This window comes from Gobio gobio, assembly GCF_949357685.1.
Source record: "Gobio gobio genome assembly, chromosome: 10".
NCBI classification, from domain to species: domain Eukaryota; kingdom Metazoa; phylum Chordata; class Actinopteri; order Cypriniformes; family Gobionidae; genus Gobio; species Gobio gobio.
The window spans coordinates 47,335,023-47,354,199 of NC_137116.1; the positions used below are offsets into that span (position 1 = coordinate 47,335,023).

At 39.9% G+C, this 19,177-nt stretch overlaps 1 protein-coding gene across 1 annotated transcript in view; it reads right to left on the reverse strand.

Annotated features, from left to right (window-relative positions):
- The window catches only part of elavl4 (ELAV like neuron-specific RNA binding protein 4), a 91,067-nt gene extending 79,950 nt beyond the window's left edge, over window positions 1-11,117 (reverse strand). Inside the window, exon 1 of the mRNA XM_079827844.1 lies at window positions 10,592-11,117. Within this exon, the coding sequence (XP_079683970.1) occupies window positions 10,592-10,639 (48 nt within the window). The 5' untranslated portion in view covers window positions 10,640-11,117. The remainder of the gene's footprint in view (window positions 1-10,591) is intronic.
- Window positions 11,118-19,177: the final 8,060 nt, after the last annotated feature.

Sequence of the window (19,177 nt, forward strand, 5' to 3'; positions counted from 1 at the left end):
ACATTCACTTCACATTCACTCCTGCTTCCACCACGAGCACCAGGCATCTATTCTGAGCGTTTAACATGTTAAAACATGCAACAGACATGGTGATAATTGTTTCAACTGAGAAAAATCTTCCGGTGAGATGGAGCATTTATTTTGTCTCAATTTTCACCCTGAATAATAACAGGTTTATTTAAAGACACTGAAGTGTAGATCCCCTGCAAGCTGTCAGCTGAAGTGTGTTAAAAATTGCACATCTCATTTGGAGCCTTGTTTTAAAAATTTCGAAAGTTTTCCAACGGCACTTCAATTTGTCCTGTAATTTGGGAATTCACTCATAGATTAGGTAGAGAAAAACTGAAATACATTCAAAACACTGCATGTTTATTTTAGTTAGTATTTTCCCTCAAATTACTTTGTTAAAAAAAAATATGACTAAAAAACTAAACAAAAACAAGAAACGGATATTCCCAGACTTACTATTTCTATTCAATTTTGATTTGTTGAAGGACAAATATTTTTTTTCTCCTCACATCAAATTCTCTCTCTTATTTGACATATCCCGATTGTCACAATTCTCATTCGTCTTGGGAATAAGGGGTGAAGTTTTCTCCCTCTGAAGCAAATATCTCTTTCTGTCAGAGGACATGAGTATCACCCAGCCCAATTCCTGTTCCTGTCACCTTCTCAAAGGAGAACCTCGACACCACATCAACTCTTTTTGGCGGCTTCACCGCCAGGCAGCACTGCAAGTGTCAGGCTGCTGAGCTCAGGCTCGGCTCACCCAGATGGAGCTCGCCACGTTCAAATACGAAAAAACCTGTCTAAAAACGACGGTTGTGCTTCGTATCCGAGATATTTTAGAGGATAAGGATTCAGGTAATGTTTGAGTTAAGATTTAACTGGTAAAAACATATGTAGGGGAGAGCGGGGCACAACCGAATGCTTTTTGACTTTCTCAGTTTGTGTAAATTCACTTGGGGTTCAGAGTATTTATTTTTTCCCACATTCATTTCACACATCTAGTACAATTATGTGGTTTTGTTTCATTAATACAGTGTATACTTTTTTCTTGATTTACCCTGAAAGAATGAAAGTGAAATGTGACGACATGCCCCAGAGGTGGGGTACATTGTAACATGTGAGGGGCACGTTGTAACATGACCAAATGACAGCTTAAAATGTTATCTGATATAATCAAAAAAATGTCCAAGACAAACTAAAATATTTTGTCAATAAAATACAATAATTAACTTTTTAAAAATAAAAGAATAGCATTTTTTAATCATTAAAATATACACATTTTTGAGTTCGACAACAAACACATTGCTAAATACAGCTATACAGCATAACTAAAAACATAATAATAATTAATCATTTCTGAACATTGATTCTCCGTCATTATTCACTTTTCTCTCATGGTTTCTCAATAGAATTCATAAAAGTATAGAATATAATATCATATTTCTAATAGGGGCTAATTGTAACGCAGATACAACGCACCCCACCTGCTCAACTTGGATTTAAACTCCGGCTTGTGTCTTCTGCTGATTAGATCAGCATTAAAGTGAATGATTGAAAAATAGTTCCAAAATGAAAGTGGAATGCATTTTTCGGAAATGTTCTGTGTTAACGTTACATATTTTTACCGATTTATGCCATCCAGGCACACGACGTTGCCGTCGGACCAATGTTTGCTGGGCTCCCTTCGTATGAGAAAGTTAACTGTTATCAACTGTTAAATAACAGATATAAGATTACAATAATATCAGATTTGTCTTATTTTAAATAAACACAAAAAACAGATGAAAAATTAACTTAAGCAAGAAATTTACTTTTGCTATGGTTAAATAAATGTTCAGTGATATCTTCCATAGATTTTTTAATTTTGCCGCAATGTTTTCTCTAAATAATGTTGATATGGCAACTAGTAAATGCTCTAAGTTTCGTCATCCTGGCATGTGTGGAAAGTTTTAAACCATGTGTGTCACAACTAACCCCGCGTTAGGTTGTGCTCCGCTCTCCCCTATCATCCATGTCTGCTCTCCCCTATCATCCATGTCTGTTCACTTTTTGCTTAAAAACGCTGAGTTTTATAGATTTTCAGTGCTAATAAAAAACATCAAGGTCAAAAATATGACTACAAATAATTATCATGCTGATTTTGATGGTACTTATCATGATGACTTTTTACAATTCAGGAAAGCCTTGTTAATTGTGGCTAAAATTAGATAAATGTGGCACTGGTGAATCCTTGAGCAGATATCTAACCCGGTGCGTGGCTCTCATTGTGGCCTGTTCAAAACGAAGGTGACATTGAGCAAGACGCTCTTTTCTGATCATTAATATCACTGACGATTCTCTCCATCTCATTTGTGTGGTGCAGCCACTTATGGTTGGCTGGAGGGAGACTGAGCGATGGTGAAGATCGAGTTGTATGATGGTTGGCTGTAGGGTGGCCTTTGCTGTGTTTGATCGCAGTCGGAGCTCTCGAGCGCGATGAGGAAGACCGCTGCGGTCCATCTGGCCTGGTCTTTAATCAGTGCTTCCCTTCAGAGAGGGGGCTACGCTTTCACTGTGCAGACCAGGCCAGGTTTCGCTAAGAGCAACCACAAGATGAATGTAGCTTATTCATTATTTTATGCATTCCTCTACAACAATGAATATCCATAGTGGATTTCAATTAGTCTGTAGTGGATTTTAATAAGGTTGTGTTTTGGTGCCTGAATATGTATGATTTACATTTTGAAGGAAAGAAAAAAAGTTGTCATAGCTCTAATATGAAGTGTCCGATGAAAAAATAGTTTCTTAACTTTATATCTCTGCCGCTCAAAACATGTATAACTGCCAAATATACACACATTTATTTATACCCAATAGGTCAATATTGCAACTAGTCCCCTAAAACTGTGCCACTAGACTGACACATTTACATGTCTCAGATATTCATATGACAAATAGCAATCATGTAGTCGTTTTTTTTTTTTTTAAAGCTGCACTGACAGAATTTGATTCCAAGCATCTACTATGAGTTATCTGAAAAAAGTGTCATTTTTAGCTCATTGATATTATATGTACAACACATATCTCTGGGGTAAAATCGAACAGAAATGTGCCATCGATCTCTCTTTTTTCCTTTTCACGTTCCCCCCGTTCCCCCGCCTATCTTTCCTTGTTTGTAGATACTCCATCACCTTGTCTTTCTGAGCCCTGGGAAAAGCATCGTCAGTATTTCTGCACCACTCCCCTCCATCCATGCTGTCTTTCTCCCAGAATTCATGGTGCCTTACTTATTCAGAGCAGACGAGAGCAAGGCAAGAGAAAAGATTCAGAAAGAGAAAAGGATACAAGAGCCGCTAGCTGTAGACAGAAGGAATGCCTTAAGAAGCAATTAGCATATGTAACTTCTTTTTCCCCCCTCTGCCTGAAACAGGGTTATTTCAGTGAGTTTGTATTGATGTTTTTGAACAGGCTCCATGGCAGAGCATTTAATGCTGAACACTGCTGTTAGAGAGAATGCATTATTAATGTGAGGGGAAACTAACGGGGACCAGCAGCTCCTCGGGGCTGTGAAGAGGACGGTTGGCGTCTCTGAGGAAGCAACACCACGCCTCAAAGGTCTTCCTCGGTAATGCACACATGCCAGGCATCTATCATTTATTCATGACAGTCAGGCGCCTCCAACTCCCTCGAACAATTAACGAATCAATGAAATGTATGGGCTCAGAACCTATCAATTCGGGGAAACAGCGCCGTTCGTCAACGTGTCAGCTCTTGGGCACAGGCTATCATTCAGGCAGAGAGCACATTTATCACTTTAGAAACAGCCTGCGTGTCATAGCGGATAATCCCACTACAAAATGGCCGCCGATTCTGATGGATGATTGGACTTCTTTAATAACAGCCGGTCAGGGTTGACTGCTTTTCTTAATGTATTTAACATGCAAATCAACGTATTGGAGTGTTTCAAGGAGTCTTTGGAATCTGTTTTCCTGTAAAATAACAGCAGCATGTTTTGTTCAATTTGAGTGAACAAATCCTGTCCTGAGTTCGTCTTAAAATATGGTGGCTCGTATAATTTGCCAACTAATGTTGCCCTTGTAGCCAGTGCTCAAGCTGTAAAAGTAACGTGCGCGCAACGTGAAAAAGAGAAGGAGGAAAAGAGTGAAATTGATGAATTACTGGTGCTGCTTTCTACACTACAGCGCCTTCGCAATTCCTGTTCAATTAACAAAACCATTAATTATAGTACTTAAGCAAGCCGGGGTAAACCAGACAAGCGAGCATTCATGCACTTAACACACATTCATGTGTAAGCGTTTAATGTTTCTCTTTTAAAAATCACTCCATCATCATTCCTGAAATACCGAATCATTAAAATGTCTATTTCTTTTTCTGGACGAATAAAACAGCACTGCTGCTATTTTTTGCATTCGAAAATACTGTGCATTTTTGTATGCATTCTCGGTAACAGTCTTGAGTGCTGGCTCAGCCATAGAAATTACTCTTCCTTTGTAATTTTTCCCCCTTTTCTGCTCATTCTTTTATTTTGTATCTTTTTATGGCTTTGCTTGAATAGTCTCACTTAAAACACAAAGCTCTCGCTGTTCACTGGATCCTCTGTTTTGATGTTCTTTTTCCCTGCAGAAATCACAGCCCTGAAACTCCTGATGAAGACTAGACCTTTATTCTGTACGCATAGAGAGGTAAGTGGATGGTTTTTCTTTGGGGACCATCATCGCCAGCACTCGCCCCCTGCTGCTGAAATCACAGGCTTTTTACTTCCAGGTCATGGTGCCTGTATCACTCACGCTGACCCCTCTCTTCACTGACTCTTTTTTTTTCGCTGTCTTTTCAAAGAGAAAAAGGGGAGAGCTTTCAAGACCCCCAATCTTCATCAACACCCAGTCCCTGTGAAATCATCAAAAAGTAAAGGCAGCGGGAAAAAAATCCAATTTTTCCATACCGACTCAGGGCTCAGAGATTCAGTAGTGACTGTCGTCCCTGGAGGAAGCATCTTCCACTACATAGGCACAGGGGCCAGATGTCACCTGTCCTCCCAGGCAAGGGGAACTCTGGTGGGGCTAAAGGCTCAACCAAGGCAGGCTGCCCTGGTTCTCTCTCTGCCTGGCTGGAGACACCTGCTCTTCGCCTCAATGGTGACGGCCCCCAATGGAGAATTCTTCATCTACTTTCGCATGCACGAGCATCCTGAAGCCCAGTGGGTGTGCGAGTGCGTATATGTAAGTGAGGTGTCTGTTGTTTGTGTGTCATATTTATGTGACTGAGATTCTCACACACACACGCACCCTTGTGATGACAATACAAACGTAATTTCATTACATTTGTTTCCTAATGAGCACTCTTATCCTCTTTCTCTGCTTAACATGCTTATGCCTGAAAACACAAAACTGCGAGCGTTTATGGCTCTGCAGCCAGATTGCTTGAGCTAATGCATCCTTAGACACGTTTCAGAGGATGTCTAGGGTCCCATGTGAATTGTAGCTTTGGTTTGCCTCTTTAGTTAGACCCAAACTCAGTAGTCAACCGGGCCATTATTGCAGTCAGTTCATGTTTTATATTGGATAGATAGACAGATAGATAGACAGATAGATAGATAGATAGATAGATAGATAGATAGATAGATAGATAGATAGATAGATAGATAGATAGATAGATAGATAGATAGATAGATAGATAGATAGATAGATAGATAGATAGATAGATAGATAGATAGATAGATAGATAGATAGATAGATAGATAGATATATAGATAGATAGATAGATAGATAGATAGATAGATAGATAGATAGATAGATAGATAGATAGATAGATAGATAGATAGATAGATAGATAGATAGATAGATAGATAGATAGATAGATAGATAGATAGATAGATAGATATAGATAGACATTTTTTATTGTCATCCATCAGATTACGAAAAAACAACAACAATGATGTTTTCTTTGGTATTCACAAAATGTGAAATATTAGTTTAGTTTCTCTTATTTTCACATCTATTTACAACCCATATGAGCTTGGAGCGTCACCATAATGCTCACACAGTTTTTGGATGCAGTTCTGTGCAACATTTGGTAAATGTCTATTAAAAACAGGTGGTCCTTCATCACTAGTTTTCGGAACAGGAGTCTCTGTTTCTGCACTCTGTCATTTACACACACACACACTTGCGTTTGAGCAGTGAAAGGTGGTTAATTCCCACACGAATGCCTTGTGCGTGCGCGCAGTGACCGTTGAGTGACCCACATGTTAAATAGCTCATTCTTGCGGCCTTTTCTTCCAAAATGGCAAAGTGCCCTGACAATAGCGGTGGCCTCTGAAGCTGCAGGGCTCTGAGCTCCAGATCTTTCTCTGTGAAGGCTCTGCCATTTCCACACTAGCACAGAATCACAGACTGAGGCTTCTTGACAGAGCCGTTGGGAATTAAATTTGGACAGAATATTGATGGGAACTACTTAAAATTCTCAGCAGTGAGAATAAAGTGCTAGTGTCATATTTGGTTTAACACAGTAGCTTTTGTACCCTGCTAAATATACACAGAGGTAAAAAGGTATTGATGTCGGAATTCTGAGGTGAAAGCTAATAACTCTGCAAGGAGAGACGTCCTACTAAGGAGAAAAAGGTGCTTATTTCTGAACAGGAAGTTGATCCACTGCAATCTACTGCTATTGTGTTGCGAGATGCGAATCTTTTCACAGTTGATGAGTCTGCTTTGCTTGCTGCTCGGCTGCTCTTGTACAGGATTCACACACGCGCACACGCTCGCTATGGCTTTGTGCGGGGGTAGAATGCTGCACCTGTTCTCAGTACAGTTAGGCTGGGGTTGAGCAGCACAAATGAACTAATTTCCAGGGCTACATTGAACAGAGAACACTGCAATCACAGCAGGAGGAGCCTGTCGAGCCGGCAGATGGGCAGAGCTAATCATTGTTGTGAAATAGAGATGACCCTGCCTATCTCTCGCACTGCCAACAGACATTTGCCAATCGCTCTTCAATTCCCTCTCCTCTCCCCCTCATCTCTGTTTGTTTCTCAGCTCCCTCCAACGAATTTAGGAGTGAACGTAACCTTCAAAAATGGCTGAAAATGAAGTTAGAAAGCGAGCACGAAAGCATTTGACAGAGCAGCTGTAACCCGTGGACTGCTGGAGTGTGTGTGTGTGCGCATGAACAGCATCTCCAATCAGCATCAGAAATTTGTAATCTAGCAAATCTGCATGTGTTTGGATTAATACACGTAACCCTACCAAGTCGGATGTATTTTCATCGGAACACGCCGTTTTTCTTGTGATTATACTTTTGTGCTATTTCAGAGGTTTTCATTATTTGTGCTGAATACTAAAAAATGTTCTGTAATTGGAAATCACACCGTATCCTGCTTAGCGCAGTATCTCGAGTGGCAATGTGTCATGCTCAATTTAAAAAAAAAACACTGCGGTTATTAACCATGATTAGAAATCATTTCAATGTCTTCTGGATGCTTGAGAACCCATGAGAGTGCTTGGCACGAAGATACCAAAATCAAACATAACTACTGTTATGTGATGCAACTGCTTTGCTACTTCCGCAAAATAAAATGTTTTATTTTTATTCAATTATTCCAGATTGTTTAGAGGTAGATGTTAACGCCGCGCACTGATAAATAAATGATCTCCGAGTTAGTGATCCATTGCTTCTCATGATTGCGCTTGGCTTTTAATGTCAGTTCATGTTTGTAAAAACATCTTCGGATCTAGTGTTTTCATTGCTTGATTGATTTACTTAATCATAAAATACAATCATTACTTTGATATATGAATTCTACACATGCTGCGCATATAGAAATATAATTGAAAAAGCTGCATCCAAATGGAACTTTCTAGTCGTTTTCCTCAGCAAGATGTCTGAGAGCAACCTAATGCATGTGGAAAAAAATACTGACAGAGAAGTAGAAAGGAGAATAAATTCTCCCTCTCACAAAAAAATGCCTAGACAGACCTCTACTTCTTCCCTGTACAATGATTTAATGTATGCAAATTATCTGGCTTCAGTTAATGAAGGCACAATTAATCACTGTAACGATGGTCTGATTTAACCTGGTTAATTACAATCTGAAATGTGAGTTGTGTATTTGCGGATAAATGTGAGTCACAAATGCAGATTTTTACGAGAAGCAACAGTCCAGCATCATTTCCCTGCCCCCATGTGAATAAACAGCACAATTTATAATCCAAATGTAATTCAAAAACGAGAAAATTGGCAAGGGAGTATTTTATAACCAGAAATAAAATTATTACATATGATGTACAAAGACCGTTATTGTATAGCAGTAAAAAATGTGAAATCAAAATATGCCAGACATAGCAACTGAAAATGGTATTTCAGTCATTTCATTCTGTTGATTTCTATCTTTAACATCTTTAAAACTGTTTGTTGACAGTCTCGAGGAGGAAAGAGAAACAGAGAGAAGCTTCACTTCTCATCAAACCATCTTTATCTTCAAAAACTGCTAATGTGAAAAATCCAGAATAACACGTTGCGCAGTCACGCGGTTCATAACGACTAGTGGCGCATACATATCACTGTCACTAATTTTCATTATATATCAAATGTTGCATAGATCTTCCACCTTCCCAGGCCAAACAGTAACTGATTGCTGGATGACAGCGATTTTCTGGATTTACTTGTAAAGGTTTTGTAGTGCAAATGAGAATATTTGTGGTTGTGACTTAACATGCCTTGTTTCTTTTTTTTCTGTCTTCTTAGAGCTAGAGAATCACCAGGATGAATATTCAGAATGTTTCAAATCCCTGAGCTGTGGAGGATTTTAAGGCAAGTGTGTACACACACCTCAGAAAGGTTGTAAAGAAGGGTTTAAAAATTTGCTCTCTGTGCCTATGAACACCCAGCTGCATGCGATCGCAGTGTGTGTGTGTGTATACTTGTGTGTGTTTGTGCACTGGCAGAAGAGCTCCAGTGCTGTCAGTATGAGTCTGATTTGTGTGAGAATGTGGTGCGGCTCCAGGCAGGCAGGCTGATCCTGTTTTGTGGAGACGAGGAACGAGAGCCCATCACAGATTAGACACCCACAGTTTCGTGTCGATTTAATGCACCAAGTCAGGGATTTATTCTTAACCGACCGGCGCTTACAGCACCAGCCTGCCAGCCAGGGCTTTCCCATGCAGCCATCTCTCTTCAACCACCCCCCACCCCCCACCCCGTAGTAGAATATCAGAAATTACTGAATGAGAATGTAAAGATGGATATCCACTTTCATAGCTCCAGACTTGAGTGAAATCACATTCATTATAATCAGGAAAGCCTAAGCCAGCTATTTATCTACTAGTATGGCCACCAATCAGCGGCTGAATTTTGATGTGCTACGAATTAAATAAATACAATAGAGAGTAACTCACTGTGTAGTATAAGACACATACTTTCTATTTCCAAGCACGTTTGTGCTGAAAGGCTGCAGGAGCACCAAAAGAACACATTCAGAAAGTTGTTTGTAATACAAAATAATGGCAGAAACAAAAATCTAACCTTACTAGGCTCAAATGACTTTAAGCATACACACTCACACACACACACACACACACACGTGGCGCACTTTCAATTTTAGGCATCAGCACACTGCCGCACAAACACATTCCGAGCAGGAATACACAAACGATACACTTACACAAGCTGCTTTTTCTTTCGCAATCTGTCTCGCTCTTTCTCTTTCTCTTTCTCTCTGGCTAACTGATAGAAAGATCTAGTCGGAGTGGGCGGCCGTATCATCACACAATGAGGCATGAAAACATTGGCTAATTCAAGCCTTAGGGCTGCACACATTTACCTAAATGAAGTTAGTGTTCTTATTCTACTGTGCCATCTACTTTCTCGTTCATTTGTCTGACAGATCCGTCTATCCTCTTACCCCCAGCGCCCTGGCCCCCAGTGGGCTGGATGGATCTCGGGGGGAAAGCAGCGAGCCCATGCCTGGGAAGGAGCCCTCCGCCTGGGCTACTGCCGAGTTCTGTGAACACCTTACCATCATCTTCAGACACTGCTCGCGAGGTGCGCATTTACAGGGAAGAGGAGAAAAGAAGAGAAGAGGAATAGAACAGAATGCTAGCCAAGGTGGTAACGAAATATACAGGCTAAAGAAATAGCGAAAGGAAAGAGAAAACTGGACTGCCACAGTGATAAAGAGCCGTGTGCTTACGTTCACATTGGCGCTACACTCACACAAACACGCACGCACGCACACAGTCAGTGCAAGCCCCAGATGGGCAAGTCATCAAGCAAGCTCAGCAGTTACAGCTATCTTGCTTTGAGTAAATGAGAAAATGAAATGATTGTGCGTGGGAGAGGGAGAGAGAGCGAGTCTAGTCTCTCATCCATTACAGTACGCCCGGAGAGCAAAGAGGTTCTGCCTTTAGCTAGCAGCCGTTTAACTGGACCTAAATGCTCAATCCCTGCACATTCATTTAGACCTGTCAGCTGCCACATTTAAAAGCATGGACACACTGATAAAACAGAGAAACGTTACGCACAACGGAATAATGAACACACACTTAGAGAAGTGAGGTGACAGAAGAAGAAAATCCAATTCCTTTACCTCATTGCTCAACAAAGCAGCATTCAGTGTTCGGCTGATTTCAAACATCTTGTTGGCGGTGTTTCGTTTCTCGTCGTTTTTTTTGTGAGGTTTTTTTTCGCGTTCTCGTGGCTCTACGGCTCCTTTTTCTTTACTGGAAATGGGAATCAGTCCCGAGCAAAAAAAAGAAAGAAAAATGAACAGATTAAAAAAAAAGAAGAAAAGGAAGGAGAAATCCTCTATATGTGCTGTCTGGCTGCTGCTGGATGTATTTTCTCCTCTCTCGCGCCCGTGTTTTCTGGTGCACCTCTGTTAAATGTGGCGCTTGTGCCCTGGCTCACGGCACACGACTGAAGAGTCAATATTTTTTTTTTTTAGCTCCCCAGAGTCAGCACATTAAAACAAGCAGTCGGTCTGCCGGGCTTCTTCCCTTATCTGTCCTCCACACACTCGCTCGCACAATGCGTTCCGATCCTCACACTGCTCTCTAGCAGATTAGTTCGTCCCAAAACATAGCTCTTAGTTTAAACTCCTCTCTCTCTCTCTCTCTCTCTCGCTCTCTCTCTCCATCCCTCACCCTTTCTCTTTCTCTCTCCTTCCTTGCTCCCTCCCTTCCTCACACTCCCTCTCTCTCTATCTCTCTTTACCCCCACCCCACCCTCCACTCTCTCCCTCTGTCTATTTCTCGATCACGCTTTCCTGCAGTTACAGTTCACAGTGTTACCACAAGGTGGGAAGACTGTTCATAACAGACATGACACAGGCACATCTGCCTTTCCTGGCTCATCTTTTCCTCTCCGTTTGGCTTCACGGCTCTCCTCCTGCTGCTTGCGGGGAACACATGATCGCTTTGGCACCCGCTCACCTCCGTTCTCTTCTCTCTCGCCTCCCCCCGCGCCTTTCGTCGCCTCACGACAGCCATGTTTGATGTATGGGAGAGAACGGGGCTGATTTATAGACCAATAGCATTAAGAACATTTTGACCAGTGGCACCTAGCCGGAGAAAACCCCTGCTGAGATGTCGGCATATCGTTCCCGGAGCATATTTGTGAAACGGACACGTCTCTTCCTCTGAAATGGCGTCAGAGCAAGACATTGGCGTAAATGTGCACTGTTCAGTGCTTCGATTCACTGCTTTACATAGCTACGCCGACCCCAACATGCATTTGGATACTTGCGTATGAATGTAAATATGTGGATATTTATAAATGCCACTTCATTTACATTTACAAAATATCAAACCAAGTGGTATTTATTTTACAGAAAGGTTGCACAAGCATACTTTCTGGTTGTCAAATGTAAGGTGGGCATGTGCATATTCAATGTGATGAAGTAACCTGTGGTTACTGTGCTAGAGACAACTGTGTGAACTTACCTTTTTACTAATACGACTTGACCTTGGTTGATTCTGAAAGGTCTAGCATCATTTGTTTACATATTCCACTTGGTTTGTTGCAGTGAAATGTATACATTTTAAATGTGGCTTAAGTGTTCAAATACATTTTGGGGCCATTGTACTGTATGTATAAAGGAATGGGCATAGTGCCTGATTATTAATCACATTTTTTTCCTTGTAAATTGAGTACATGCATTTTACTCCTTAGACCTACCTAACTCACAAACAGTATGCCCTCTTTGATTGTATGTTCTTGAAGTTAGTGAAATATTAGGTTTTATATTCGGTCACAATAGTGACCGGTGGGAAACAGCATAGTCAGAATTCTAATTCTTCAATTGAAAGCACAGGTTTTGGCTGTTGATCCCAGTCAGTTTTTTGCAGACGTGTTGGACCTCCTAGACGTGCATGCTGTGTGCGGCATCTCTGGCAGTTGGGGGTGACTGTGGCTCAGATGGGAAGTGCAAGGATGGGGCGGCCCATTTGCCAGGTGGACTGTTGGGTGGCGATGCAGAGGTGAACTGTCTGGAGGATGGGGTGGATGTTCATGAGAGCCGGTTGGTGTGCCCTACCAGTGGGCGGTGGGTCACACTGGTTGGTTCTTGTGGACATCCGCCTCGTCCTCTGGATGGTTCACCTCTGCAACACCATTTTGTGTTCTGCCTGGCGGGTGGGCCGTTTCACACAGGTGCTGGGCCATCACTGTCGTGGCCACTTTCGGTTTGCCTCTTTTTCAAGTGTGGGAAGGGTGGTGATGCTAAACACAGCACTTGGGGGGTCACATCTGGTAGTTTTGAACTGTGTAGAAGTGGATGAATGGTGGCTGGGATTGGCAGCCGGGATCTGTGTTTTCAATTGAGATACTGTGTTATACTACAGGTCACAATTGTGACCGTTAACAAATTTACACCTCTTACGAGCAAAATACATAATAATAAATGCAGGAGTATAATTCTCAAAATATATCAGTGGTAGACCCTTTAAAGAACATGTGTACACAATATGATAGTTCTATCTGTTAATTAAGCTGTTTTACTTGCTTCTTTTTGTATTAGTCTGGGGAAGACATATTCGTCTAGATGTGCAAGCAGGAAGTAAACTGATCTGGTCATGTGACCTCTCACACTAGTCACATGACATTGATACGTTTTCATTTAAAAGTTGAATTTCTTGGCCAACACTTTTAGAGCTTTCAGAAATAAGAAAAAATTGTGACCGGTGGGATTAAACGGAATTTGTCTTTCAATTGTGTTTTTTGTGAATTTACTAAAAATTAATCGTTATGATTCATCAAAAGTAGTTTCAAAAGATACAAAAAATACAATAATCTTTAGATGGAAACTTACACGCTGATTCCCAGGAGAAACCAGAGGAGTAATGACTGTCCTATGAATAATTAAACATCAACAACCAAACCCTTTAATTTCATTTGAGAATAAGAAACAACCTGAAAATACAGTATTCAAATCAGATTTAAATCATACTGCTTATTTTAACTTAATGTTTGTTTGTTTGTTTAGTATAAATAACTGCTTTTAGTGACTCATATTCTTAGCTTTAGATTTTAAATGTTGGTTCATGTTCCTTTATAATTATTTTATATGGACAAACTTATAAAAGTATGAGTAATCGTGAGGTCATTGTTATACATCGATTTAGTCATACTCTCGCAGATGTATTCCCATCAGCCAATGACCGCATAACGCTGTAATCTTACCATTTAAAAAATAGTATTCAATATGCATACTAAATTAGACTTTCACAGTATGTTTAATTTAAAATGTTTAGCTGTAATTGAGAGAGTGGATAAAAGTGTCAAGATTCATTATGTTGTTTTGTGTTAAACAATTTCTTGTTTAACAATTATAATATTGTCTAAGCATGGCAAAGCCTAATCATCATCTTTATGCCAACGGATGCAGCTAAACTCAGGTACAAGACAAACCACAAAACCATATGTTTCTCTCTCAAAATAACAAAGCAGGCAAGAATAAGTCATTTTCAACCTGTTTTGTTTCTAGTGAGTGTGAAAAGCGGAGGTTAGCTGAAAGTGGCTATGACTGCAGGAAAATAAGCTGTTTCTTTCTTTCCGCTTTTTGAAAAATGCGTATGGTACAGTATGATCTGGTCTCCAGGCCCCATGAGAGGCGTGTGTCCAGTTAATAGCAGCCTATTGACACCGACCCATCTGTTAGGGTGGACTGAAGCCAACTGAAAAAAGAGAGATGGAGAGAGCGCTGAGAGAGAACACAACCATTTTTACGTCATAGAGGGTGTGTGCATGAGGCATTACATTTATTGTACCTCCATAGCGTCTGCGTTGTAACTTTTAATGCTAAATCCATTTAGAATAGCATCATTATGGGCAAACCTTATGAAGTTTAGAATGCACCAAGTGTGGCACTGTTGCTAAATATGCTAAAAAGCTCTGTTTTCTCACTCTCAAGTACCGTAGCCCATACCTGATTTTAGCGTATACAATAGACCTGGTTAAAAATCGTAAAGGAGACGGTGTGTGTACGTGCACACGCAATGGGATGGGCTGTCACTTGAATCATGGAGTCTACTGCTTGATTCCAGAGTCATCTGCCTCTCATTCTCCCTCCTCTGTCCACCAGGGTCCCAGGAGGATTCTGATTGCTGTCTCCATAGTGACTCTATGTGTCTTCATAAAGCCTGTTCAGAGCCTGCCGCTTCTCCTGTGTGCTGTCTGTTCCATGCAGATGACCTGCCATTCACTGCAAGAGACTCATGCGTGGATTCCCAACATGGTCCGTCTAAAAAGGGTTTCCCTGTACACCACCAAAAACATGTTGGGCACGTTGGAAATGCACACCCACACTTACAAACACTCAAGTGGCCTCTTCTTAGAGCGCTTGCTTCAAATACCTCCAGCCCAAAAGATAAAGTCTCATCTTTAATGTTTAACTCGATCCAGTTTTGCCATAGTCGTTGGCGTCACACTCGTCTCGCATGATTGTTAGCAGCAGAGTCGGTTATAATGGTGGGGTAAAACTTATTTTGATGTGGAAAAAACACTGCGTCTCGTGGGAACCAATTAAAAAATCAGAGGATCAAGAAGTGGACTGTACTTCGCTTTTGTATTCTGTGATTGATGGGTTCATTAAATCATCTGTTCACTTGGCAGACCGCATGACAGGACCAGCGCGCGAAGAAGAAATTCTGCTTTTGCAGGCACGTCATAATTGTCATAGGAATATCTGCTGTGATTCTATTTCCCCTACAATTATATTTCCTGCTTTTTGTTCACAGATCTGGCGTATGCATGCACATCGCACGCACCCTGGAGCATGCGCAGACGTCCGCAGACACAAAAGAACGAGGAGGAGATCGTTTTGAGCGATCTATGTTTTTGTCGCCCGATTCATAATACGAATTGACAGTCTCAATAAATAAACAGGGAGGCATGGAGCCAGATAATTGGAGATGTTAGGGAATGACACACCATGAAGGACAGCTTTTCAATTTTCAGTTTGAAGGGTGTACTGTGCAGCACAATTCCTCATTATTTAAAAACAATCAAACTACCCCGGCTGCCCTGCTGGTTGTAGTTTGCCGTCAAATATAATCGCAAGGAAAAAAAATCATTGCCAATTTTGTCTTATTAAAGACGACCCCCGTTCTCTTCATCTGCTTCTGACACTCGCCGCTCCGCTCATAACCTGAAAATTAGTGGCTGAGGGTCTCTATGCCTGTGTCCTCCTGAAACGCAAGTCATATGGTTGTTCATTTGCAGGCTAATCAGAAAGCTGCACTATTAATGGAAAATGAATGAGGTCGGATTTGATTGTGGTTGATGGCAGAGGCTATGCTCCAATTGTCCTGGAATCCATACACTTTAATCAATCTATATTGAGAGACAGCCAGTGTCGGTTGTGAGGAACATTGCAATTTAAAAAAAAATTAGACACTTGTAGAGGGATGGTTGATGACCTCGATCTCCGTCCTCACAATATAAGAAAAAGAAATATCAGGTTCAAGGTAGCTAGAGATAGTAATATGATTCTTTTTCAAATTCATATAAGGCATAAATGTTGAGTGCTAACCCGCTTTATTATAAATGGGAGTGAATTCCATTCAAAAGTGAGCATCACTATATCCTAGTCACTCCAAAGGGCAGAGCAATTGAAGTCACGTACTGCATGTGACTGTTTGAAACAAAGCCATAGCCTATCACTACCACTTTATTAGGAATCTTTGTGTTGCATTGATGACATACAGTAACCAAAAAAATTATGTTTATAGAATAACATTGTTGTGATAAATTAACATTTGTGTTTTTAAATATTTATTTCAGCTTGTGTACTGGCTGTTTGTGTGGTGCTTGGTAAAAAACATGTTTGTAAGCCCACTCGGAACTATAGTTGCCGCAGTGTATAGTTGTCGTTTTCCTTTTGTAAGTATTTTTCTAGATATTATCCATGTTTTATATCTCAATGACATGCAAGCAAACAACAAAATAAAGGATTTCAAGGGGGGGAAAAAAAGGGATTAACTTCCTTCCTGTCACATTTGGCTGCCAACTTCCTACCCCTGCTTCCAGGAAGCATAGCAAAGGCAAATCCTCCCAAAGAAAGGTTATTTTCATGTTACTATTAAGTATTTTTGTTGATATATATATACATCTACATAATCGTGAAGGTCTCTAGAATCATCCAAACGAAACAAATCTTACAACAGATCAATAGTTTTTTGTATACTTAGTCAAAAGTCCAAGGCAAATGACTTGTAAATACATATAATGGGGAAATGGCATATACTGTTAATAAATCAAGATTTTTGGTCTTCTTTAGTGCTTTTTGCTTTCATAATATCCCACCTAAAATAAAACTTAACCCTTTATCTGACATCTCTGCTGAACAGTAGACCTTAATTTGATAGGGGAAAATATCATATTTTATGATATTATGTCTTGTAAGGGCCAAAATATTAAAAGGTTAGTTCACCCAAAAATGAAAATTCTGTCATTAATTACTTACCCTCATGTCGTTCGACACCCGTAAGACCTCCGTTCATCTTCGGAACACAAATAAAGATATTTTAGTTGAAATCTGATGACTCTGAAAGTCCTCCATTGGCACAATGCACGGTTCACTCTCAAGACCCTTAAAAGGTACTAAAGACGTCGTTACAAAGTCCATCTCACTACAGTGGTTCTAAAATAACTATGAATCGGCGAGAATAGTTTTTGTGCGCAAAAAAACCCTAAATAACGACTTATATAGTGATGACGATGTCAAAACACGGCATCATGAAGCTTCGAAGCTTTATGAATCAGTGAGTCGAATCATGATTCGGATCGCGTGTCAAACCGCCAAACTGCTGAAATTTGACGATCCAAACTGCTCATTCGACTCACTGATTCATAACGCTTCGAAGCTTCATGATGCCGTGTTTTGAAATCGTCATCACTATATAAGTTGTTATTTAGGGTTTTTTTGCGCACAAAAACTAGTCTCGCCGATTCATAAAGTTATTGTAGAACCACTGTAGTGAGTTGGACTTTGTAACGACGTCTTTAGTACCTTTTAAGGGTCTTGAGAGTGAACTGTGCATTGTGCCAATGGAGGCCTTTCAGAGCCATCAGATTTAAACTAAAATATCTTCATTTGTGTTCTGAAGATGAATGGAGGTCTTACGGGTGTCGAACGACATGAGGGTAAGTAATTAATGACAGAATTTTCACTTTTGGGTGAACTAACCCTTTAAGGACCCTTTATCCAGTTTAGAATGGATGCATTTCATTCTAATCAGTTAAGGACCCTAATTCTTTTAATGACTAGTAGCTTACGATTCCATTATAATGTGGAAATTCATACAAGTAATGAGTTTACATTTACATTATTATATGAAATCACCTACTACAGTCAGCCATTGAATACTATGGGGCTATTTTGTTATTTTTTTTGTTACATAGATGCAATTTTTTCATTCGTCTGTTCTGCTCTATGTTCCACCACTTTAAGTGTATTGTATTTGTTGTTTGTTGTGTTTATAATTACAAGATTATAAGATAGATGCAGCTTTTTTGAGTTTGCATCGAATGTTCTACGACTTTTACTTTTGTTTATGAATAAAGATGGATCTGTTGAAAGCAGTTATTTTGAGTTGGATGACAAATATTCTCCTCCTATTCAAATTTGGCATTGAAGGGGTGCATACAACTAGTTGCCGCACATTCAAATATGATTTTCAAGAAAAACGAAAAGAAAAAAAAAAACCTGGGGAAAATAAATGCAGAACATGTTCACATAGGACACTATTGACTATATATGACTATATGCATGAAACCATTCAGAACAATTTGGGCACAAATGGGTTTTAAGAGAAAAGTTTCAGAAATGAAATTGTGTGAACATGCCACCCAATATCACATGATCATTAATGATAAAATTACTTTCTTATACTGACCACTTAATGCACTCTTCGTTAAGTAATTCAGTTGCTCGATTACATTTTTCAATTCAATCCACATTTATTTGTACACTTAAATGTTAAATGTAAAAGATGTTATGTCCTATTTACTTAAAAATAACATTTAATATTTTTTAGTGAAATGTGCTTTGTTTTTGTTAAGTTGGCTCTCAGTGTGTGAAATTGAGTGAATGGAAATGGCCTGTTTATATTTAACTTTGAGTTAAATTGTACAATTAAAAGACTGCATGCTGCTAGCACAGCACAAGCAGAAACAAACTTGTTACTGCACTGGCAATAGCAAAGTTATTGATCATTGAACAAAGCAACATGCTTCATATTATTACTACATGCAGTTATTCACAACCTAACCATAAGCTCTACTCTTCTGCACAATGGAAACAATCAAAAATAACAGAAACTCTCTCAAATGTCAAACATAACTGAACATTAAACATTAACAGATGTTTCCCTCCACTCAAAAACACATCAAATAACACTTGATTTCAATATTTTCTCTCCATTTCCAGCCGTGTGCAAAGCATGCTGGGAAATAACAATGGTATCTTTAAATAAAACCACATAATTGATCATCTTCTTTTACAGTGCAAAGCACTTTTCACCATACATATAATTTAAAAGCAGCTTTACAGCTGTGCATGTGTCTACATTGCAATTTAGAGCAGTCCAAGTAATGTATTTAAAGGGTTAGTTCACCCAAAAATGAAAATTAGCCCATGATTTACTCACCCTCAAGTCATCCTAGGTGTATGTGA